Source organism: Bos indicus x Bos taurus, chromosome 5 (genome assembly GCF_003369695.1).
Source record: "Bos indicus x Bos taurus breed Angus x Brahman F1 hybrid chromosome 5, Bos_hybrid_MaternalHap_v2.0, whole genome shotgun sequence".
Taxonomy (NCBI): Eukaryota; Metazoa; Chordata; class Mammalia; order Artiodactyla; family Bovidae; genus Bos; species Bos indicus x Bos taurus.
The window spans coordinates 94,553,851-94,577,656 of record NC_040080.1 but is presented as its reverse complement, the minus strand read 5'-3'; the positions used below and the strand labels follow the sequence as shown (position 1 = coordinate 94,577,656).

The window sequence follows — 23,806 nt, the reverse complement described above, 5'->3', positions numbered from 1 at the left end:
GGTGCATAAGGGGGAGGGGGCTTAGGAGAGGCAGCTGGCAGGCGGGAAGCTGATCTGGGGGTCTCAAGTTTCTTGACATCAATTAGAGCAGCCGGCCTGGGCTCATTAGTAGCCCGGGGTGCAGGGCTCATCAATAATGAATTCACCCCTCACACTGCCCCCTCCAGCTGCCTGCAAGGTCACCCCGCCCTCCAGCCAGCTGCCTCCCCTTGGCGAGCTAAGCAACCCCTCTTCTGAGACCCCTCTAACTCAGGGTCCTGGGGGATAGAGTGGGAGGGTGGACAAAGCTGAGGGCAAAGGGGTCTTTATCACTAATCAACTATGTCTGATGCTGACTCTGGTTTGTTCTCGGGAGTCCGCCCAGGAGGAGAAAGAATAACAAGAGGCAAGGAGGGAGTATATGTGTGTGGTGGGGGGTGGATAACAAGAACTGGGAAGAGCAAGCTTGGTGATACAAGGCTAGAACAGCATGGTGGTAGGTCGGATCTGGACCACAAGGACAAACTCTGATGGGCAAGGAGACCCTACCTTCTCCCCCAAGGTCAGATTTAGGCACAAAGCCACAGTCTGCCTAGATCTCTGGGCCTCTGGATCAGAACAAGACCAAGGCATTAGGACCCTGAGAATTAACTTGCCTTTAAGCTGGAGCATCTCGGCAGGTACAGAAACAGATATTTTTTTCAAACCAGATCAGTGGGGTGAGGACAAGAAACTGCTGAGGCCCAGAAACAGGAACTTAAACTTCCTGTACCTTAATTAGCCATATAGTCCTAAATTTCCTGCAGAACCCAGGAATGCCACGCTCCAGTCCCCTTCCTCTTTTCTAGACTATTCCAAGACGCCAGTCCCCCCACCTTCCTCCCGACTTCTGCCTCCCTGCCTCCACTCTCCCTAAATCCCAAGTGTTCTAGCTCCTAGTCACACCTACTTTCCCTCTGGCTGGGGCTGGCCTGAAGCTGGCTGCTTGGCATTCTGGGAAATCCTCCTGCCCTCCCTCCTGGGGCAGGTACAGACAGGTCCAGGCTGCAGCAGCTGCATCTTCTCCAGACACCTCGCAGACTCCCAGACTCCAGGCTCGTGCTGCGGTCCCAGTTGCCTGCCTTAGAATACATCCTGTTGGTGCTTAGAATACATCCAGTGTCCTGTCCTCTGCCCTGCCACCCCATTCTCCCCAGCACATACAGTCTGTTCTATCCTCCATCCTCTCCTCCACCTTATCAAAGACCCCCCACCAGGCCTCTCTAGCCCAGGCTCACCGTAGTGGGGAATGCCCTGGATAGACGCTCCCATCCCCACACCAATCCAGGCCATATCTACAAGGTTGAGCCTCAGTTCTGGATCTCCTGTCAACTCTGGTTGCCCTAATGATTTCAGGTGCAAGCATCTATTTCCACCTCTTTGGGTTCATTGATTGCAGTCTCTTCCCTCAGACCTTCTCTAGGACCTAGGCATTCAGATCCCAGCCAGAGATCAACCAGGATCCGTCTTCAACCCCATATTCCACTTCTGAGACCCAGCCCCCAGGCGTCCTGCTGCAGAGCCAGAGAAACAAACATTCTCTGCCCCCACCCTCCACTTCTGCCCAGTCCATCACTCTGGAGAGGACTCAGGTGTCCCATCCACCCTGGCCCCATCCCTCCCCACAGTATTTAGGCACCCCACCCCCACCGCGTATCAACCCATGGCCAGACTTCCCGCCCTCAGACTCAGCCCTTCCCGGGATCCCAGGCATCTTAGTTTCCAGCTTCCTGTGTCAGCACACACCGTCCTCTAGATGTCTTGTTCCCCAAGCCCTGGCTGCAGTGTCACCGTAAATCCAGGAGACTCAGGGGCGGCAAGTAGAAGAGAACGCGGGAGAGGGCGAGGAGCCGCCGGGACGCCCCTTCCTGGAGCCCTGGGTACCCGGGTCCCCCCTCCTCCCGTCTTCACCTGCTGCGGGCTCCGCCCCCGCTCCGCCTCGGCCGGCCTCTGCTCCTCCCCCGACTCCACCCCCCGTACCCCCAGCCCGGCCAGAACGGCCCCCGGGACAGAGCGACGCGGAACCCCCAGGCGCCTGGGTCCCCAGCATGATCCTCGGTGAGTGGGCTCTGCGGCTCCAGGCTCCTGGGTCCCTCTCAGTAGGTCACCCCCCAACCTCCCGCACCGCGGTGACTGCGGCCGCCCGTCAGCGACCGGTTCCCCCCTCCCCCTTCATCTGGCTCCACATCTGGGGCCCCCTCCTTCCCCAAACTACCGCTTCTTCTCCCGGTAATCCCGGGAATGGTAAAGGGGGAGGCAGAGCCGAGTGAGACCCCAGCCCCACAATGAGCACATTGCTTATTCATGAGCCTCATGAATATTATATGACTGTCTACGAGCGGCTGGGGGAGGGGGCTGGCCTTGGCCTGGTGGAGTTGAGCGAAAGGTTCTGACCCGCCCCCCCTCCGCACTCCCACCCTTAGCTCAAACACTCCGACCCGCTTCTGGGCCCAGGATAAGAGGGAAAGGAGGAAGTGGGGGGCGGGCGGGGGTAGAAGATGGTGGGTGTAGCTTCGAGGTGTGTGTGGTGGGAGGTGGGAACCTGAGGGCTGAAGATAAGGAGTCTGGGGAGAAGCACGGGTGGAAACTGTCCATCCCAGGGCCCCTGCGGCTTGGATCCTGCCTCCGCAGGATCCTGCCCCAACACGCCGGGACCTGCCCCTCTCTCTCCCAGCTCTGGCGGCCCGGGCCCTTCCTTCCCGGCTTCCTTCTTCTTCCTTCCTCCCCCACCCTACCTCCACCCCTGCCTTGGGCCGAGGGGCACCTTCAGAGGAAGGGGCGACGGAGAGCATCAGGATGGGGGAGGGAGACTCCCGCGGGGCTCCGCCATCCCTTCAACCACAGCCACCCCAGCCTCATGACCTACATGGGAAGGGAGCCCCGAGTGGGGGAGGAGAGGACTCTCAAGATCCGGGCTCCAGGCCCCTGCCTCCACGATAGTCTACCGGTGGACTGCTGTGCTTTGTCCTCTAACCTCTGATCTCTGCCCTGGCTAGGCCGGTTCCTGGGCCCTGTTTGTGATGGGAGACTGCCCACCAGGTCAGGCACCTGTGGGCTCCCCGCCCCCACCGGGACACCTGGCTCCATGCTGGCGCTCCAGGGCTTGCCTGGCTCCCGCCTCAGCCCTCTGCTGGTGCCTCCTTGGCTCTTTTGCTTTTCTGCTTTGGCTTGACCCCTATTGACTCCCACTAGGGGTCTCTCTCCTCTCCTGCCCTCCTCCTTCCATCTCTTTCTCTCCCTCTCCTGTATCTCCTCACTCACCACTCCACATCTGCCTCCCTCCACCTGGCACTCCATCAAATCCATTAAATGAATGAGCGAACGGAGGCACAAATGACTGGTTGCTTGCCTTCCTTCCCAAGAGGATCTCTAGCAGGGAAGAGACTCCCCTCCCATCTAGACAATCCCTACCCTTGTGTGACCCCCACCAACATACTTGGACTCAGGTCCCCAGAGCACAGACTCCACATTCCTCCAACCTGTGCAATCCCCCACACCCTGGCCCCACCCTGGGCACGAACCCCAGAGGCAGCGTCGCGCTTGTCTGGGACAGACCAGTTGGAGCTGTGCTTCTCCTAGTCAATAGGCCCTGGAGAGGACCTCTGCTAGCACCAGACCAAGACCCCACCACAGGAGGAATGCCCGGGGCCACCAATTGGACCCCCAGCACATCTCCCTGAGGACAGACACTGTAATTAACTCCCTCCTTGTGCCAAGCCCATAGAGCGGTGTGAAGCCTGGTGGGCCACACACCTAGCTCTCTTAGACAAGGAAAGAAAGAGAGAGGAAGCTGCCAGCTGGACCTCAGGCCCATTCTAAGGTTTTCAGGTTCTAAATGCTGAGGTCCACTGAAGCTGCGTGTGGGTGTCCTGCCCAGCAGGCGAGGCCCAGCCTGCTTGCTCAAGAACTAGACTGTGGGCCCAGGTTTAAGGTGGTGATTCTGGGCTCAGGTTCCCTATTCTGAGCTTTTCTTACGCTCCTCTGCAACTGGGCCCTTAGTGTGGTGTTGTGGGGGTTGGGGGCATTGGAGGAGGCCTCTCCAGTCAGGCTGGGGAAAATTTTCCAGGGGTCTTCCTTCTTCCTTTCCTGGCCACCTCCTCCCTTTAGGCCCTGCCCCCACCCACATCCACCCCAGGGTTATTAGGGATGATGTTTTGAGTAGTTGTTCATAATCATCCCCTTGTTGCTTTCATCTCTGACTTCAAAGCCTTCCCAGCACTCAGCCTGCCTCCTGCCAAGATGGGGGAAACCGAAGCAGGAGATAGATACCTGAGAGCTGGTCAAGAAAGCAAGATCCAGGGGTTCCAGGCTCTCCCCCCAAAACCCCCAGTTTTAAAAATGTCTGGGGTTTAGAAGAGACCAAAAGGCCTAAAGAGAAAAAAATGGGTTAGAGATGAGATTCAAGTCCAGATGCCAATCTCATTTCTCCTTTGGCCCCGGAGCATAATTCCCACTTTAACACAGTGCTGACCCCTTGTTTTTCACAGCCATGGGCCCTAACACATTTGCCACCCTCACCCCAAATCCTCTCTCTGATTTGAATCTCATCCCAGTCTAATCTCCAGACCAACACTAACCTGCAGCCCTACCCTAGCACCCTTCCTGGATCCTGTTCCTAGCAGACGCCGCCACTCCCAGAGCCAGCTCACGGCAGACACTCCCATTCTTTGCCACAGGAGCTTCAGGCCCCAGGCCCACCTAAGAGAGTCCAGGGCTGGGACTCCCACCTGGTCAGAGTTTCTGGGGAAGAGAGGAAGGAAAGGACCAGCCCTGAGTGGGATGGAAGGAGTCTGACCTGGCTTGGTTGTGGCTTGGTGCTGGAGGGGAAACCTGAACAAGATCAAAGTGCCTAGGGCCAGGTAGGGCGCAGAAGTGGACAGATGGACATGCATCCAAGGGACTGAGACCTCACCCCCCTAAAATGGTTGGGAACAGTCTTTAATAAAGCATTCGGCTTCTCCCAGCAGAGTTGGGTGGGGCTCTATCTGCTGGAGGTAATTACTCTAATGAGTTTCCCTCTGGAGTGGCCTGTCCCAGCCAGGCCCCAGCTCCTCCCTGCCCTGCTTGACAGGGTGTGCACGCCCACAGGCCTGTGCACTAGCGCACACATACACACTCCAATTTGCTGTCTACCTCCTCTTCCTCCAAACCCCCCTGAAGCCCTCACCTAACCAGCCATCAGGAGCCCCAGATTTCCTGCTTCATTTCCTCCTGCGAAGCCCTCTATATTCTTGCCTTTCCCTCTTCCATCCCTAGTAAAGTGTGGTGCCTGAAAGCCCTGTCTGGAGCCAGCCAGCTAGATTCAAATGCCTTACTAGCTGTGTGACCTTGGTCAAGTAACTCCCCCTCTCTGATCTGATGGCCGTCATCTAAAAGATGAGGATTTGTTTATTTAGCAAACATTTCTTGAGCTTTCTTTGTGGCAGGCCAGCACTGTACATAGATTTGTTCCATCTTTTCAACAACTCCACTACGCAAGATACCATTGCTCTCTTTTGATAAAGGAGAAGTGAGACAGAGAGAGTTCAGGAAACAAGCTAGTCACCCAGCTAGTGAGCAGCGGAGCCATCCACAAGGAGGCGTGTGTGTACAGTGCCTGGCATACAGCGGACCCTCAGAAAGTGGCAAGTTATTAATAAAGTTATTAATTATTCCTCTCCAAGAAGGAGAGGAAAGGACTGAGGCTTGGGCTACCAGACCAAGGGCCCTGTTTCTGCTCACTGGGTCCATAAAAGCTGCCGTCTGCCGCCCTTCCACCCCAGATCTCAGTGGAGTGGACCCAGGACTCTGGGAAAGAGACACACGAATCTCTAGCTGCCCATTTGGGTTCCTCACTTCACTGCATCCTTAGCTCCTTCCTCCCACTTCCCCTTCCCTCCCCCCACCCTTGGGCTCATGTTGCTGGCCAGAGGGAACCAAGTGGTGGCTACCCCTTTTCCTCCAGCCCCAGGAGGTGCATGGAACTTGTTCTCCGTTTCCTGTCCTTGGACAAGATGGAAGCCTTGCTCATATCTTTGCTGAATTCAGAGTTAGACTGGAGCACTTCGGGGTTATTAGCAAAGGAAGAATTTGCTACAGAGGGTGACAGATCTTCATTGAAATCTCAGCCCTGATACTTACAGGCTGTGTAATATCAACCAAGTCTTTGTAACTCTTCCGAGCCTCAGTTTCTTCATATGTCAAATGGTTAAAACCTAGTATTAGCTACCGCATAGAATGGTTCCCTCAGAGATGAAATGTGCGAATACTCAGAATGCCTGGATATATTTGTTTTTCTGTCGCCTTTTGCGGAACTCACCTCTCTCCTCTAAGATGGGTGTTTGAGGGGCGAGGACCTGGAGAGTCCTGAGCCAGGGAAAGGGTCAGGGAGCTGAGCTGCTGCCCTCCCTGGGGCCGGGGCAAGTGCCAGCCCCGAACCAGCTGCTCGGGGTGGGTGCTGGGTGCCGGGGACTCTGGGAGTGCTCAGGTTTCTCTCACCATTCCTGATGCCGCCCGGGGCTCGTTAAGGCTGCCCTGGCCTTGTGTGCCAGGCAGGAGGGGGTGGGCACAGAAGGGAGAAGCCACGGGGGGAACAGAGGGGAAGGGGAGATGGTCACCCTACCCCATCAGTCTGTCCATCCCTCTTTCTCCTCTCTCGTTCTCTGTTTTCTGGTCTTTCTGCCCTTATCCCTAGCTCTGTGTCCAGCTTCTCTGCGGTGTTCTGTTTCTCCCTCATTTTACTCTCTTCACCTCTCCATTGTCCCCTATCCTCTTCTCTCTCAGCGTTTATGTCCCTTTTCTCAGTCACCTATTCCTGCTTCTGTCAGTCTTTCTCCTTCTCTCTCACTCACTTTTGTCTGCTTGTCTGTCTGTCTCTCTCCTGCCCCACTATCCCCTCTCAACCTCAAGGTGAGGAGGGAATGGACATGACTTACAGACCCCCAGCTGCCCAAGGGCCAAGGCTAAGCATCCCACCCTTCTCCTTCAGCCCTTAGATGTCTGCCGCCCAAGCTCCCAGCAGCCTTGACCCCTCTCAGCCTCAGGCCCCTTGGCCACGCAGTCATAGCAGTGGGTGAAAAAGGCAGACCCCTCCAACCTTCCTGGACCAGCTCCCTGCCCCCAGCTGTGCCTGAGCCCTCCCCACCCCCTCCCTCTTGCCTCTGATTCCCCTAATCCCTGCTCCCCCGCCCTCCCCTCTGCCCCACTTTTCCAGGACTCTGATTGGCTGGTTCTACTGACTGGACTGGGGTGGGGGGGGCTGGCAAGGGAGGGGGCAGGGGGCAGAACCAAGGGAAGGGGACGCTGTCAGGCCCAGGCCCCTGGGGGGCCAGGGCCAGGCCACTGCCTGGGGGCAGAGGGCACCAGACACTGAAGGTATGAAAGGGGGCCGTCTCTGAAGGGAGCAGGAAAAGGATCTGGGTGAGGGGGGACCCTCTGCCCCAGTGAGGTCAAGGGAGGACGGGGCTAAGCTTGCAGCCTCCTGGGTTTGCCTTTGTTCCTGGGAACCCCTGGTGCTGGCAGGGGTTGCTGGAGCCGTGAAGGGCAGCCAGAGTTCCCTGACCGGTGGACAGTGAGATCGCAGAAGGGAGCTGGGCCAGCGGAAGCCCAGAGGGGTCCTTAGGGCCTTGGGGACCATTCCGTGGAGCCTGGCCGGGCTCCTCCCATGGCTCTGGGGGAGGAGAAGGTTTCAGGGAGGGTAGTGGCGTGGCTGGCCTGGACTTTCATTTCCCCTTGGGGTCAGACCCAGGCATTCCCCTCCCAGAGGCCAGTCACAGTTCCTCCTGCAGAGCCGGAGCGAACATTCCGGCAGCGACCAACAGAGGTGCCTGGGGAAGACAGACCAGTTGGGAGAAAGGGCTCTGAGAATGGTCCCAGGCAGCCCGCCTCCCAGAGCAGATGCCACTCGCTGACCCCAGACGTCGACAGTTCGTTAAGAATTACAGTTGGGACAAAATCATAACTCTATGGGGAGCCTGAAAGATTCAGCAGCCCTCCTTCAAATCCAGGTCTCAATAGTCCCCTCTAAGCAGTGGGATGAATCACTCACCTGACTGCTCTCCCTGGGGTAAGCCTTTGGGATTCCCTGGGGGACAGCAAAACCGGAAGAAGGGAGTGGCCAGGGGTCTGGGACTCCCAGTCCTGCTGGTCTGTCAGGCAGCCTGCAGATAAGGCCTGTGATCTTCCTGGGTTTGTAAAATGCCTGAAGGTCTTGGCTGAGGGAGGCTGGAGAAGGGGGAAGTGAAAATCACCCCGAAGGGAAGAACCACAGATCTGCACCCTCCCCCAGGCCCACAGGGCACCTTGCTCCATTGCTCCGGAGTCAGTCAGCAGGAGGAAGTGTGTGTAATGGGGGTCGGTGGCACTTCTGAGTTTGGGGGCCCCAGCTGGGGATTGGGACTGCCAGTCTTGGGTGGGGCTCCCAAGTGTCAATCTTCCTGCCCGACATAATGTTTTCTCTGCCCTTTAGGCAGCTTGAGCCGGGCAGGGCCCCTCCCTCTGCTACGGCAGCCCCCGATCATGCAGCCCCCACTGGACCTCAAGCAGATCCTGCCCTTCCCACTGGAGCCAGCACCCACCCTGGGCCTCTTCAGCAATTACAGCGCTGTAAGTAGCGACCTGCCTGTCTGCCTTTGCCACCCTCTCGCCACCTGAGTCCTTCTCTCCCTCGGATCCATCCCTGCCTTCTTCTCCTATTCTGTCTAATTCCTTATCTCAGGGCCCCATCCCTCACTTCTAGTCAGTTACAAGCATCGTTGACTTTCTGGTATACTATTGACAACAATATCCATAATAGCTAATAATCGCTGAAGTTCGGCTACGGGCCAGACACGGTGGTGGGTGTTTGATGTGAATCATCTCATTCAGTCCAGCTTCGAGAGAAGTCATGAGACCTAGATTGGGGGCAGTGACAAGGAGATGGAAAGAGAGACTCCACAAGGGCATAGGCAGCCTGTTTGTAAGCTCCATCTCTCTGGAGCCCACTGTTGGGGAGGGGAGGGTTAGTGCGGTAGGGCTTGAAGGGCCAGCTAAGTTGTCTAGATTTAATACAATATGAAATAGGGAGACATTATCCATTCTTGAGCAAGAGAGTGAGCTGGAGAAGCAGTGTTTGAGGCAGGTGAGTGGGGCAGGAGGGAAGAGAGCAAAGGCTGGAGGATGGTGGCCAGTCAGGAGGCTGGCCCTGCAATACCAACATTTGCATTGCACTTTGAGGTTTGCAAAGCATTTTGCATATCTCAGTCTTTATAGCAACCCTATGGGGTAGCTGCCATTTTACGTCAGTTTTACAGATAAGAAAACGGGAATACTGACTATAAACAAGGTGCTGTCCAGAGCCTGCAGGGGAGCCTGGAGAGCCAGACTGGGCCCATGACAGCAGCAGAGTGAGCAGAGGAAGGGGGAGAGGTGAGGTGTTTCCAAGGAAATGTTGACAGGCTACGGTGACCAACCAGGGTTTGGGAATCTGGGGAGAAGAGAGAGGATGAGTCAAGGATGACTGCCGGTTTCAGGCCTCAGTGACTGAGACAAAGAAGTTACCTTGCCAGGGGCAGGGGATCAGAGGAGGAGGCTGGCCTGGGGTGAGGCTGCTGAACTCACTTGAAGACATGGTGAGTTGGTGGACCAGTGGGACACTGAGCCAAAAATGTCCAACAGACAGTTGGAACTTGGGGCCTGGAGAGTTGGCTGGAGCTAAAGGTTTGGGGAAAGTTCAGCTTTACTCAACTCAGATAACCCACCATCAAACCATATCCAGTTATAAGCATATTGAGCATCAACTATGCATCAGGCACTGCAGTAAATGGTTCTGTCATGGCCGTCATTGTTGTTTTGGCCACACTGGGTGACTTATGGAATCTTAGTTCCCTAACCAGGAATTGAACCTGGGCCCTCAGCAGTGAAAAAGCGAGTCCTAACCAGTAGATGTTTCTTTATATGTGATCTCATTTAATCTTCATCACTACCCAACAAAGTAGACACTATTATTCCAGTTTGATATATAGGAAGACAGAAACTAAGGCCCTGAAGGAATGTATCTAAGTTGACACAGTACGTGCCTAAGGTATGATTTGAACCCAGAGCATCTAACTCCAAAAGAGTTCTCTTTATACCTGCTGTTCCTTCCAACCTCTTCTCAGAGAATCCAAACCAACATTTGCATTGCACTTTGAAGTTTACAAAGCATTTTTCATATCTCAATCTTTATAGCAACCCTATGGGTTAGCTGCCATTTTATCCATGTTTTACAGACAAGAAAACTGAATACTGACTATAAGCAGGGTGCTGTCCTAGATATGATGGAGATGTGAGGGTAAATATAACATGCTCCAGTCCTAAAGATGCTTATATTCAGGGAAGAAGTATAGATGTGCATGAAATGATCTACAGTGCAAAACAGAGGAAGGGTTAGAAATATGGCAAAAAAGACAGTCACAAAAATTCAACTGAATGAAAAAAATTTTTGAGCACCTACTATGTGCCAGGCACTACACCGGGTGTCAGGGACACAGGACTCAGTCTGCTTGGAGAGCTCACAGTGTAGTAGGAAAGATAACAAGTTAGCATTTACCCTATAGTGTGAGAAGAGCTGTGCTGGAGGCATGCAGCTTGTAGGGCAGCCCAAAAGAGTATCAGAAAAGACTGGCTGGATGTAGTGAGGGACCAACTGGAGCTGAGCAGGGAAAAAAAAAAAAACAGTGGAGGAAAAAGGGATTGAAGCTGGAGCGGGTGACGCTATGATTTGGGCTTTGAAGAATTATTAGTAGGATTTAGAAAGGGACCTCAGAGAATATTCCAGACTGAAACAAGGACTACAAAAGAGCATTTGAGAAACTGCAATTGATTGGATGTGACTGGAGCAAAAGGTGCTGAGAATACTTTCCCCCCAATTTGCATACCTGATTGACACTTAACCTCAGGTCTCCCATCATTGTCCCCATTTATTTTTTATTTTTTGCCACATCATGCAGCATGTAGGATCTTAGTTCCCCAACCAGGGATCAAACCCATGTCCCCTGCACTGGGTGCATAGAGTCTTCACCTTTGGACAGCCAGGGAAGTCCCCTTTGTCCCCATTTTATAGGCGAGGAAACACAGACCCAGAGAGTTTGAGTGACTTGCTCAAGGTCACAAAGCTACTTCGTCTATTCACTTGGATAATCCCAGGTTTCTGACTCCCTGGGTTCATGGTTCCACGGCCTCTGGTGGAGACGAGCCATGTAAAGCCAGGACCGTGGATAAGCTTGGAGAGAATGTGACCAGATTTTGAGCAACACCAACTCTGGCATCAGACTGGCAGGCTTTGAACTGATGTTCTGAAAGTACTGGCTGTGTGACTTAGGCCAATTACTTAACCACTCTGAATCTCAATTTTACCAGCTGTAAAATAAGACAGCAATAGTACCAACTCAAAAGTTATTGTGAGAATTGTATTACATAATCATAATGCCTAGCATAAAGTAAGTTTTCAAGGTAAGCTGCTATGATTATTATGTTATTTCTATTGTTTTTATTTTATAGATGATCAGAGAGAGAAAGGTAGTTTGGCCAAGGCCCAAGCCTTGGGGAATATGCAGAACTAGGCAGTCATAACAGGAGGAGGCTCCAGCAAAGGAAATGGAGGAGCCACAGGAGGGGGTGGGGACAGAATTGGGTTTTTGTTGAGTTGGAGAAGCCAAGTGAGAGTGTGTGGCAGGCTGCATCAATAGTGTCAAATTCTGCAGGGGAACAAGGACTGCAGAAAAGCTGCAGACAGGCCTTGGCAGTGGTGTGCAGCAGTTAAGTACAGGGCTTTGGAGTCAGGCTGCCCAGGTTTAAATTCAAATCCCAGTTCAGCCACTTACTAGCTTATGACCTTGGGCAAATTATTTAGCCTCTCTAAACCTCAGTTCCCTCATCTATAAAATGAAGATAATAATAGTACTTACTTCCAATAGTGGTTGTGAAGATTAAATTAGATAATCCATGCAAAGAGCTCAGTCCACAGGCTGGCACATTCCAAGGGCTCAATCAACATTAGATGGAGGTGGTGATATTATTATTCATGGCAGAGTCTCTCCTTCGCTGCTCTAATACTTCCAGATCTCTCCTACTCTGGTAGTTCTTACTCTTTAGACCCCTCCCTGCATTACTCATCCCTCTGCCCTTGAATATCCCTCACTGTCTCCCAAAGACAGCCTCTCTCTCTCCGCATCCTAGCCCCTGCTTCGCTCATCTCTCGGCCTTAGGTGGAACGGAGGGGAAGAGATCCAGAGATGAGAGAGCCGGAATCTCCTAGGATTTATCCAGAAAAGGATGAGGAAATGTTTGGGGGAGTGGGCTGCTCTGCCCTCCTGGCCCTCGTCCCGCAGTGCTGTCCCCACTGGACCGCCAGAGGGCAGCAAGTGCACGAAGCATAAGCTCTTCGGGACGCTGGTTCTCCAGCAGGTGGCGGGCGAGCGGAGCAGGTGGGAAGAGGTTAGGGATGATGTCCCCAGCCTGAGGTCGCTTCTGCCCTGGGCGACCCCAGCTCCACCATCCAGAGGAGTCACTAGGAGAGCAGTGCCTGGCACCTGGGTACCTGGGCTCCGTCTCCCATCCTTAGCAGGGGAAGTGACATGTAAAAGGGGCACCGGGGCGGTGTGCAGAGGGAGCAGAAGGGTCGTCTGGGGACTCGAAAGAGAAGCTGTTAGAAGAGCGAGGGTGGAAGGGGTGACAGAAAGGAGAAAGGTCCAAGCTAAAGAAACAGGGTCGGCCATGGGATTGGTAGGGATATAAGCCCCAGCAAGGTCCCCAGTGGAGGAAGCCCAATGGGGCGTCTGGCCCATGCCGCTCACCAGGACCAGGTCTTCCTGGAACGAGTGTCTGGACATGGACACCCCGTCCTCTTTTCGCCCTAGCGCCCCTTTATCCCTCCCGAGATCCCTATCCCCGCCCCCGTGTTCGGCCCTCCCACGGCCCCGCCTCTGGGGCGGGCTCCGGGCAGGGCCGGCGCCGCCTCCCCTTCTCCCGGCCGGCCCGGCCGCACAGCCCCGAGCCACCCGGGCAACGAGCGCCGCGTCCCCGGCCTGCCCGGCCCGGCCCGGCTCGGCCTCCCCGCCCGGGTCCACCAACCCGGGCCATGGAGCCGCGTCCCCCGGGGTCCCGCAGGGTAAGCCACCCGGCCCCTCCTCTCTCCCTGGCTCCCGCCGCTGCCGCAGCGGCCCCCCCCCAACCCCCGCCCCAATCCCCGCCCGCAAGCCCCTGCCCGACTCCCTACCTCTCCGCCTGGTCCTCGGGTTATCCGGCCCATCCCCCACGACCGGCGCGGCCCTAACCAATCTCCGGATCCCATCTGGCGCCCCGCAGCCTGCTGCCACCATACTGGATACCCTGGCCTCTGTTTCTCAGATCCTCGAAGTCCCCCAAATCTTAAGATTTCCCATCAGGTCCTACACCTACCCCCTGATTGCCACGCCGCTGCTCAGATCCCTAATGCAGCCCTGACCCCATCTCAGCCTTAGTCCTCTTCTTAGCATCCCTCCGCCAGCTTCCACCTGCTCTTTGGACATCCTCTAGCCCCCTCTCTTTCCTATTTCATTCTTCCTGCCCCTCAGGTCTCTCCATCCCCGAAATTCCACCCCCTTCCCTTTTTCGCCTTTATTTGGGGGGGATGGGGAAGTGGGGTGGTCAAACAGGGGCAGCGGTGCCATCAGATAAAGGGCAATGGAAGGAAATATAATCAGAGCCCCCCCCTCGTGTTCCTGATCTGGTTTCCCCCTTCCCTCCCCCTTGCCCTTCCTGATTCATTTTGCCCCAGCTTAGAGGAGCGATTCCCTTTCATGTCTGCTGTTGGAGGGCAGGTGGGAGGGGACTGTTCTGTGGACTTTTCCAGACAGCGTCTAGGCCAAAATCCTAGGGAAGGGGCTCTGGAGTGGGATGGGGTCTGGGAGACGCTGGCCTCCACCCTCCCCAGAGATCCCTCATCTAGGTCACCAGGGCCTCTTGACCTTGGCCCGGAGCAGCACTTCAGTGGTTCACATTCCACCTGCGCAGGGATTGGGCCTAGGAGCCTTCACCTTCAGCCCGGTGTCTCCTCACTTCCTGGAGGACAGGGTGGGAAGGACCTACCTGGCTGGGTTGCTGCCCTCTTCTCTGCTTACCCCTACCCCTAGCTGGTGTTCATGGACTTAAACCTGAGGAGTGGGGTGTGCAAAGGAAAAGGCTCTTGCCCTGCAGGAAGGACCTAAGCGGGGGAGGGACTGTTGGCAGGGGATGGATGTTGGGACAGTCAACTCCCAGGTCATCCTCAGGGCACTGGTCCTCAGCCACTCTGGGGAGCAGGCTGAGGTGCTGGGTGGGGCACAGACAGAACCCAGAGCCTCTGTGTCCCCCTCTCCTTCCCACTTCTCTCTCACTACAGTTTTCTTTGACTTAGGTTTCCTGGCCCAGATTGGGTTTCTGTTTGGGCTGAATTCCATTCCCCACCCAGCATGTGAGGACGTCCAGGAGCTGAGGGGATCCCTGGGGCAGGGTTGGGGGTCCCTGATTAGGGAGGACTGTCGGCTAGGGGCTGAGAGTCGAGTGCAGTCATGTGTCTCCTCTTTGTGATTAAAGCCTGTCTCCAACTTGGTCTGTCTATCTTTCTGCCAAACACATCGTACATTCACACCGATAAACACACAGCTGAAGATTGCACAACCTGACCATTCATGGCTTCAGCAGATCCCCCGACACAGAAATGTTGATCCATAAATGATGTACACACAGCACGTGACACGCCTTCACACTCCACCCCTGCACAGATTGATCATAGCCTGCCTAGACACACACAGACACACCCAGTCTTCCCCTGTTTGGCTTTTCCCCAAAAAGGACCCAGGCTTCCAGGAGGTGAAGAGTAAGCCACTGAGAGGGACTGCTTCCAGCCATGGGCAAGCCAGGCAATGGACATTTGTCTGTCAGCCTGGTTATCTGAACCTGGCTCCTGCCTCTGCTACTGCCAAGTGGGGTGGCCTATTTCACAGGGATGCTGAAGCCCCTTTCTTGACATTAACCCCAAGCAGCCAGTGAGACAACTGAGGGGAGCAAAGAGGAGCCAGGATGTGTGGGCTCTCCAGACCGCCTTCTTCACCCTGCTCCGTGTTCCTGTCTCTCACCACTGCCTCCTTGGGAATCATGAAGACCTGGGCACAGGGAGGGCCTCGCCTAAGGAGCTATGGACACCCCCAGTCTCCAGCAACATTTTTTTCCACTTAATCCTAGGAGATAAGGTTTCAGCTCTCATTTGGTTCTAAGCTTATGAGAGATCACCCAGTCCTGCACAACCTCAGCTGCATTCCAGGCTCGCCTCTCCCCAGCCACTGAGGGGCCAGAAGGGAGGAGGAAGAGCAGGGAGGCAGTTATCATGCCTCTGGGCCCCTGGCTTCATCCCCTGATAGCAGAAAGCCTCAGAGAGAAACTCCCATCCTCTTCCCTCCTCATGTGAACTCTTGGCAGGACACTGCAAAGACATCTGCTGATCCAGGGTTGGGGCAGAGGCCGTTCCTAATCCCGCCCAGCCCCACAGCCCTGCCCTAGAAGCCCTGTGACCAGAGAGAGGGAGTTCAGAAGATGCCTGGGCTTCCTCAGGCCAGCCCGGCTTCTTAGCTTCCCCTTATTCCCCGTTATTCACTGGATCCACCTACTCTCACCTGAGTTCTTTTACTCCCTCTAGAAACTGCTACTCTTAAGAGGTCCAGGGAGTGAGCATGTTAGGGCAACCTGGGGCTCAGAGATGGGAAGCTAGGAACATCTGTCTCCTTGGCTTGGCTTGGTTGAAAGGCCGGAAAAGGCTTTAGCTGAAGGCCCTAGGATCTGGGATGCTTTGGGGACTTCCTAAGTGGGCCTCTGGTGGATTAGCTCAGGAAAAAGGTCATGGTGACAGGATTCGATCTTCATGGTATAACAGATGGATGCAGGAGTCCAGGTTCAAATTCCAACTCTGCTACTGAAGCATGCTGTGACCTTGGGCAAGCCACTTCTACTTTCTGTCAAATGGGAGCGTTGAGCCAGTGGCTTTTTCAGGGCCCTTCCAGTGCTATGAAGATTGGGCTGGGAGAGAATCAGGGAACCGAAGCTCGGGGCCTTCTGGCCCACTGAGGAGTGGGGAGGAAGCTCTGGGCACTTTGTTTCAGCCCAGCTGCTGCCACTGCTTGTGCTGGGTCCCTGGCTTACCCCAGCCTGCCTCCACAGATGGACCCTGTGCAGAAGGCTGTACTCTCCCACACTTTTGGGGGACCCTTGCTCAAGACCAAGCGGCCCATCATCTCCTGCAATGTCTGTCAGATCCGCTTCAACTCTCAGGTAAGATACCCAGCCACTCATGCATCCAGTGGGTGGGGCAGGTGGAACAGGGGCTGTGTGGCATCTTGTGGGAGGGTCAGGGCTGGGAGCTCTGGGTGAGGGGTGGGGATTAAGGGGGTCTCAAAGGATACTGCAGGAGGGGCGGGAATGATGGAAGCCCTCCGGAGGGACCAGAGATCTTTCTTGGGGGACTCAATTCAACTCCTAATGTTTCCAGATACTTTTCCCTCACCCTGTAACTCAGGGACTGAGGCATTCCTGCCTCAGAACTTCTTAGAACGCAGGTGGCCGTCTGTGTCCGGGTGGGAGCGTGGCCTCTGGCCCGCTGGTCTCGGGTGTGGGGCTAATTTGTGTCACCGGCCCCCCTGCAGAGTCTGTGTTCCTTCCTTGTTGTTGTTCAGTCCCTCAGTCGTGTCCGACTCTGCAACCCCAAGGACTGAAGCCTACCAGGCTCCTCTTGCCTGGAATTTTCCAGGCAAGAATACTGGAGTGGGTTGCCATTTCCTCCTCCAGGGGATCTTCCCGACCCAGGGATCAAACCTGAGGCTCCTGTGCTGGCAGGCAGGTTCTTTACCACTGAGCCACCAGGGAAGCCCAGTGCCCTCCTTGGCCTCTGCTGAACTCCTCCCAGCACCCCCCACTTCCCTCTAACCTCCTGGTTTCCTCCTCTCTCCAAATCACACCCAAGGCCTGGCCCCTACTGCTCTCCTGTGGGAAAGTCTTTCCCATGGGAGAAGCCATCCAAACCTAGGTGTCAGAACTGATGTATCTGGCCTCCCAGATTATCCCCCTCTGAGCCTCCCTTTTCTATGGGTCTGTAGGGGACTCTGTGGGGTGCAGGTTCTGAGAGCTTTTGGAGAAAAACAGCACAGCCTCATTCTGCTGAGTAGGGGAAAAGAAAGCATGTTCTATTTCTCTCCCCAGTACACACACACACACCCACACACACGCACACACCATGCTGCCAGACTCTGCACACCACTGCCCCACCCTGGGCTGTCAGTCTTTTCCTGCCTATCCACACCTTTTATTTCTGCTTTACCCTGTCTGGATGTTTTTGTGGTTCCAGGATTGTGTATTCTTAGCAGAGGAGGCACGCAGGGTTGGGGTGGAGCCAGGACCAACTCAGATTTAGACTTCACCTTGACCTTGACCCCAAGAACCCCCTCTCTCAACCCTGGCTCCACTCACTGTGAGACTGGAGGGGCCAGGGCCCAATGGTGGGCAGCCCTCCCCTCTCTCTGCCCTCTCACTCCCCCCACCCCCACCCCCAACCAAGCAGCTCTGTTTTGACAGCTGTCTCTGTTGCTGTCTCTGTCTCCAGAGCTGGGCTTGGGGCCAGGGTCCTCCAGGGTGTCCACAGAGGCCTCAGGGAAAATGAGACCGGGGGGAGTATTCAGGGTAGAGCCCAGACTTCAGTGCTCCTGGGACTCCCAGCTTGAGCATGGAAGCAGCAAAGCTGGATGCTGGGGCCAGGGGACACAGGCGCAGAGAGGAGATGCAGACTGGCTGGATTGCTCGGCCCCTCCCATTTCCCCTGTTGGAGCAAGTGGGCTTCCCAGGTGGTGCTAGTGGTAAAGAACCCACCTGCCAATGCAGGAGACATAAGAGACTCGGGTTATGTCTCTTCCCTGGGTTGGGAAGATCGCCTGGAAAAGGGCATGACAAACACTCCAGTATTCTTGCCTGGAGAATCCCACGGACAAAGGACCCTGGCTGGCTACAGTCTACGGGGTCACAAAGAGTCGGACACGACTAAAGCGACTTAGCATGCATAGACGTGAGTTCCCTTTCCCTCAGCCCTGGACAAGGTGGGAAGCCGGAGTCAGCAGCCAGGAGCTGGGTGAGGTGGTGGGGTAGAGCCCGGGCTAGATGGGGACTGAGGTTCCCCACAACTGAGCCCAGGAATAATCAGGGCTCCTCAGTGTGGGGCTTTACATATCCCTGGTGTGGGGAGAGCTTTTACTGTAGCCCGCTGAGACCACCCCAGGATCTGATACATCCGTGGGAAGAACATTCAGATGAAAGGTGATCTCAGATTGCCTTCTCTTCCTCCATCTCTAAAGAGCCAGGCTGAGGCACACTACAAGGGTAATCGCCATGCCCGAAGAGTCAAAGGCATCGAGGCTGCCAAGACCCGAGGCAGGGAGCCCAGCGTCCGGGAACCAGGAGACCCAGCTCCCCCAGGCAGCACCCCCCCAAATGGAGATGGTGTAGCCCCCCGTCCAGGTAAGTCCAACACCCCTACACCCTTCAACGGATCTTGTCTCCTCCATTCTGTCCCCACTCCCAGAACTCTCCTTTGCTTTCATCTCTCTTCCTCAGCCCCCACCCCACCCCCACCCAAGGTGAGTCCTGCAGCCAAACACAGTGATGCAAAATTTCCATCCTGTCACCCCGACTCCCGCCCCAGCTCCTCAGCAGAGTCCCCACTCTCTGTCTTCCCCACTGCCCAGTGACTCAGAGAGGGGCTAGGGTGAGGCCACCTGGCAGACTTCCTCAAGAAAAAGAGAACCATCAGATGCAGGGAAAGGCCCCTTCATGGGGCAGAGGAACAGGGGAAAGAATCAAGATATCTGAGGGCCTGCCCACGGAGGCTCCCCGCTCCACCAGGGAGGACTGAGCCCAGGAAACCCAGGCAACTCCCTGGGTAATCTTGGGTAGATCTTTTGACCTCTCTAGGCCAGAATTTTCTTTCTGGGGACATGAGGGCCTGAGACTTGAAGATCTGTGAGATTCTTTCTCCCTCATGGCTGATGGCCATCCTCAACCATATTCCCAGCCAAGAAACCAGAAAGAAGGAATATCAAGACAGGAAGATCTGAGCCACCCCCATCCCCAGGATTACCACATCAGATGTCAGTCAGGGTCAACTTCGGGGAGACTCAGCAAACCCGTGTTCTTGTCCTTGCCTGTCCTTCCTGCCCCACCCTAAGAATGAGAACCAGGAAACAGGTCCCCACTCTCACCATACACACACACACACACACACACTCACACCGTCCTCAGGGATGCACGGATAGGGCAAGCAGGTGAGCTGAGTTCTACTTGTGTTCTAGCTGCTTCTTAGCCTGAACATCTTGTGTTTATTTGGTAATGTCTCTGTCAAAGGGGCTGACGATGGTGGTGATGTAGCTAACACTGCCTGTCTAGCACCATTCTCAATGCTTAATGTATACTACCTCACTGAGTTCCTGGGGTACCTCTCTAAAGAGATAAGGAAACCTGTCCTGCTTTTGAAAGCCAGGAGGCCTGTCCAGATTGAGATATGAGTGTGCTGTCTGGATTGGGACGGACATAAAGGATGGCAGAAATGAGGAAGAGAGGGGAAAAAAAAACAAGAAAGATCCCAGGATGGACCAACAAATGGACATCTGCATGGCTTAGGGGGGTCCCCTCCCACCAGCCCCCCATCCCCACCCCTACTCCCACCCCCGGCCTCTCCCTGACCCGGAAACTGGATCAGCCACTGGAGCAAGAATGGGAGCGCTTGAGTTTCCCCTGTGCAGAGGCCAGAACCCAGCGCTGAGGACTGGGGCCTGTGCATCTTTAATCGAGCCATGAATTATAGAGCAGCCCACATCCCTGTTTCTTCCCTCTCCGGTTCTGCTGTTTCTGTTTCCCTTTCGCCATGTCTGTGTGTGTCTCTCCCAGGCTCTCCTCACCTCGCTTCGGCCCCTTCCTAGAGTTCTTTGGCATGCCTCCCCAGGGACTGGGCAGGCCTCTGAGAGGGGGCTGGCCGGGCGGAAAGCCCAGGCTGGCTGGCAGGCCTTGGAGGGGAGATTCTTTGCTCCATGCCCCTCTCCCCCTGGCTAGACTGGCTGCCAGCTTCACCCTGGCTGAACGGGAGGCTGGTGGGTCTGGACCCATCAGCCTCCCAGCTTACAAAGAGCGAGCCAGGCGCCGGAGTCTCACACCCAGCCTGCGGCAGCTGGACCACACGTGGCTCTGAACCACATGTGGCTCTGGTCCAGGACATGAGTGCATGCATGTTGTCACAGGGTGGGGACTCCTGGGCCCCTGCCCTCCAGGAAATGGGGGTAGGTCTCCTCCACATAAAGAATCTTCTCCGAAAGCTATCTGGGATGATCCCTATGTTTCTCCCCCAATGACAGTTTCCATGGAGAATGGAGTGGGTCCAGCTCCAGGATCCCCAAAGAAACAGCCTGGCTCCCCATCCCCTCCCAGCGTTCCGGAGACTGGTCAGGGTGCAACCAAGGGTGAAGGGGGGACTCCAGCCCCAGCTTCCCTGCCTGGGGGTAGCAAGGAAGAGGAGGAAAAGGCCAAGCGACTGCTCTACTGTGCTCTGTGCAAGGTGGCAGTGAACTCCCTGTCCCAGCTCGAGGCACATAACAAAGGTACGGACTCCCCTCCCATCCCTGCAAGGCCCTGTCCTCACCCTGCTACTGCCCCCTACCTCCCAGTTCTGCGGTTTCCCCCATGCCTGACCCTCTAAGACCAGCCTGTCTCCCTCCCTAAGCATCTCCCTCATTCCTTAGCCCCTTGCCTCCTCAGTTTCCTCTCCACCCCCTCCCTACCTTATTTCTTGTAATTATGACCCTCCCCTGACCCACCTTTGAAAGGGCTGCAAGGGGCTTGGCAAATCCCCACACTTGATGCAGCCCCTCAATATTGTAATTGGAAATGTGGGTATTTGAGGCCTAGTAGGCCTGGAGAATTTTTCTCCATCCCTAACCCCCTGCCCTCTGTGGGCTCCAGGTACTAAGCACAAGACAATTCTGGAGGCCCGAAGTGGACTGGGCCCCATCAAAGCTTATCCTCGGCTGGGGCCTCCCACTCCTGGGGAACCAGAGGCCCCTGCCCAGGACCGAACCTTCCACTGTGAGATCTGCAATGTCAAGGTCAACTCGGAGGTCCAACTGAAACAGGTGGGTCTGAGGCCCTTCCCGAGAATTCTCGGGAGTACACCTGCTAAGGGGGAGCTTGGGGGAAGACATTTCCTCAGGGTCCCCCTTTAGTGCCACAGAAGGGGCAGGCCCAGGTGCTGAGGTGTGAGCTCCCTGTTTCCCCGTGGCTCACGGTCCCGTACCCACTGGTCCTTACAGCACATTTCCAGCCGGCGGCACCGAGACGGCGTGGCCGGGAAGCCCAACCCACTACTGAGCCGTCACAAGAAGCCTAGGGGCGCTGGAGAACTAGCGGTGAGGCCTGGACGATGGAAAATTTGGCCAAAGCAGGGGGGACCCGAGCGGGGGGGCGGGGAGGAGACGGAATGCCGGCCGCCCTGGGAGAGGTGGAGTTGGCCAGGCCACAGAATGACTATTCCCTCTCCCCTCCCCGCCCTCTTCCCCCTGCAGGGCACGCTGACTTTCTCCAAGGAACTGCCCAAGTCCCTGGCCGGCGGCCTGCTCCCCAGCCCCCTGGCGGTGGCTGCAGTGATGGCAGCGGCAGCAGGCTCCCCGCTGTCTCTGCGCCCGGCTCCAGCCGCACCTCTTCTCCAGGGACCGCCGATCACCCATCCCCTGCTCCACCCTGCTCCCGGGCCCATCCGAACTGCGCACGGACCCATTCTCTTCTCCCCCTACTGACCTGAAACCTGAACCCTGAACCCCCTCCCATTCAACACCCCCCCCCCCACCTCCAGCCGGGACCCAGGCCTCCGGGCGCCCAGCCCGCCCCTCCTCCCGGCACTCCTTGAATGATCTCTCTCCCTCCCCCCCACCCCGAGGTACGGGGTTCCAGGAAAGGGGAGGGGTAGCGGGGGAGGGGGGCTTCAGAAGGGGGGGAACACCCCAGATCTCAGGGAACCCCGCCCCCTGCCCTTCCCTCTCCCCTAGAAAAGGGGGGGCCGTCTCACCCCCGAGCCCCCTTGGAGACACCCCCCCTCCCAAAAGCCATGTCCATCCAGCCCTTCCCCCCCAACCTAGCACAAAACGGGGTTCACAAGCCATGGTCGGGGTCCAGGGGCAGAAATGGATTTTCTTGGCAATAAGCGGACTCTGGGACTCCGGCGCCCCCTACCCCAAACTGAAGCGCTTCCGTGAACACCCCTGTCCTCCGCAGGGGGAGGGGAGCAGGCGGGATCCTGGGTCCCTCATAAGCACTTTGGTTTTACCGCCTGCAACCTCACTGTGCCCGCCCCGCATCATGCCCCAGCCCAGGTCTAGCCGGGCCCACGGGCAGCACTTAGGGGCATCTCTGGCATTTGGGTGGGACCAAGTAGATGCCCCTATAGACCCATTCCTTCACCTTCTTCCTTCCCAGTCCGGATTCCATTCTTTTCACCAGCACCCATCGCCCAAGGGGTACCAAGGGGGGCAAGGGGTGTCCAGTCCAAGCCCACCCCCGCCTCGCCTTCCGCAAAACTGTGAGCAAAAAGCAATAGAAGCCTCGCCCCCGCCCCGCCCCTTTCCGCAGGATTTGCAGTCTGTAGCCTCCTCCATCCCAGCTCCTAGACCTCACGGCTGTCCGCTCCCCCCAGACACCTCCACTGCACAATTCGGGCGGGGTCGTGACCTTCCCTCCCTCCACCCCCTGTGCTCTCCGTATCGTCAGCCCTCCCAGCACCGACCCGGGAGAGGGACGGGCCCCACTGGCCTTTCCCTCCACATCAACTCTTTCTGCTTGACGATGTAGCAACCCCGGCCCCCCACCCACGTCTTCCCCTTTTCCCAGTCCCTGACAATAAAATCTGGATTCGTTGCCCTCCGTCCCCCAGACTCAGACTCTCAATCTTTGCCCGCTGTTTTGGGGAGCAATTCCATCAGAAGGGGTGTGTGTGTGTAAGATGGGGGGTGGGGGGCGGGGAACGGCACACAGGAAAGAGAGCCAGGAGGAGGAGGGGGACGGGAAAACCCAGCTGGGAGGAGGCAAGATTCGAGGCTTGCGCAAAGCGAGCAATACCCATCCCGCTCAGCCCCACTCCGGCCCAGCTCAAGTGTCAACTTGGCCCTGGGGAATCATTTCGAGTCCAGGTCTCGGATTGCAGCCACGGCTGTTGAGAATTCGTCGCAACTCCACCAGGCGGCGACAACGACATGGAAAAGAAAACCGCGGGGCTAAGACGCTCCAGTGCAGTGTCAGCGTCTCGAGGTCCTAGGGAGACAGGTGTCAGACCTGGTCTCAGACAAAGAAAAGATCCAGACTTTTGTGTCTCTAGTGGGAAACCCACGCCAGGGACACTCAAAGCACGGGGAGATGGGAGGAGGGACCTGGGAATCTGAGCTCTAGGCTCTACTCGGCTCCATAAAATAGTGACCTTGCGGTTAGTCCTCAACTTCCCCATCCGCAAAATGAGCAAGTTTGGGTCTCTTAAAAGTTCGTTTGATTTCATGGATCAACGACTAAAGAGCTGGGACCGTGCTGTTTACAATGATACTAGAATGCCTTCTCATCTGGTTCCCTAAGCGGTCTGTAGGACAGGAAGGCGCACTTCACTAACTGCCTCTCACATGATGCTGGGGGGAGGGGTCTCTCCATCTTCAGAATTCGGCTCAACCACACACTCCCAAGAGCAGCCAGTGCTTCTGTGACCCATCTCCCTCTAGCC

The 23,806-nt window shown here is 56.2% G+C and overlaps 1 protein-coding gene across 5 annotated transcripts; it reads left to right on the top strand.

Moving 5' to 3' along the window:
- Positions 1-1,972: 1,972 nt before the first annotated feature.
- Positions 1,973-22,974, top strand: ZNF385A (zinc finger protein 385A). Of its 5 annotated transcripts, none has more exons than XM_027543105.1 (8): positions 1,973-2,076; positions 8,465-8,601; positions 16,186-16,296; positions 18,363-18,525; positions 20,412-20,654; positions 21,016-21,185; positions 21,363-21,458; positions 21,615-22,974. In XM_027543105.1, the coding sequence occupies exons 1-8, from the start codon at positions 2,067-2,069 to the stop codon at positions 21,843-21,845; spliced, it is 1,161 nt and encodes a 386-aa protein (XP_027398906.1). In that variant the 5' UTR covers positions 1,973-2,066; the 3' UTR covers positions 21,846-22,974. The 5 variants fall into 5 exon arrangements, with proteins under 5 accessions (XP_027398906.1, XP_027398907.1, XP_027398905.1 ...); XM_027543106.1 differs by lacking the exon at positions 1,973-2,076 and adding an exon at positions 7,283-7,371; XM_027543104.1 differs by lacking the exon at positions 1,973-2,076 and adding an exon at positions 7,773-8,062.
- Positions 22,975-23,806: the final 832 nt, after the last annotated feature.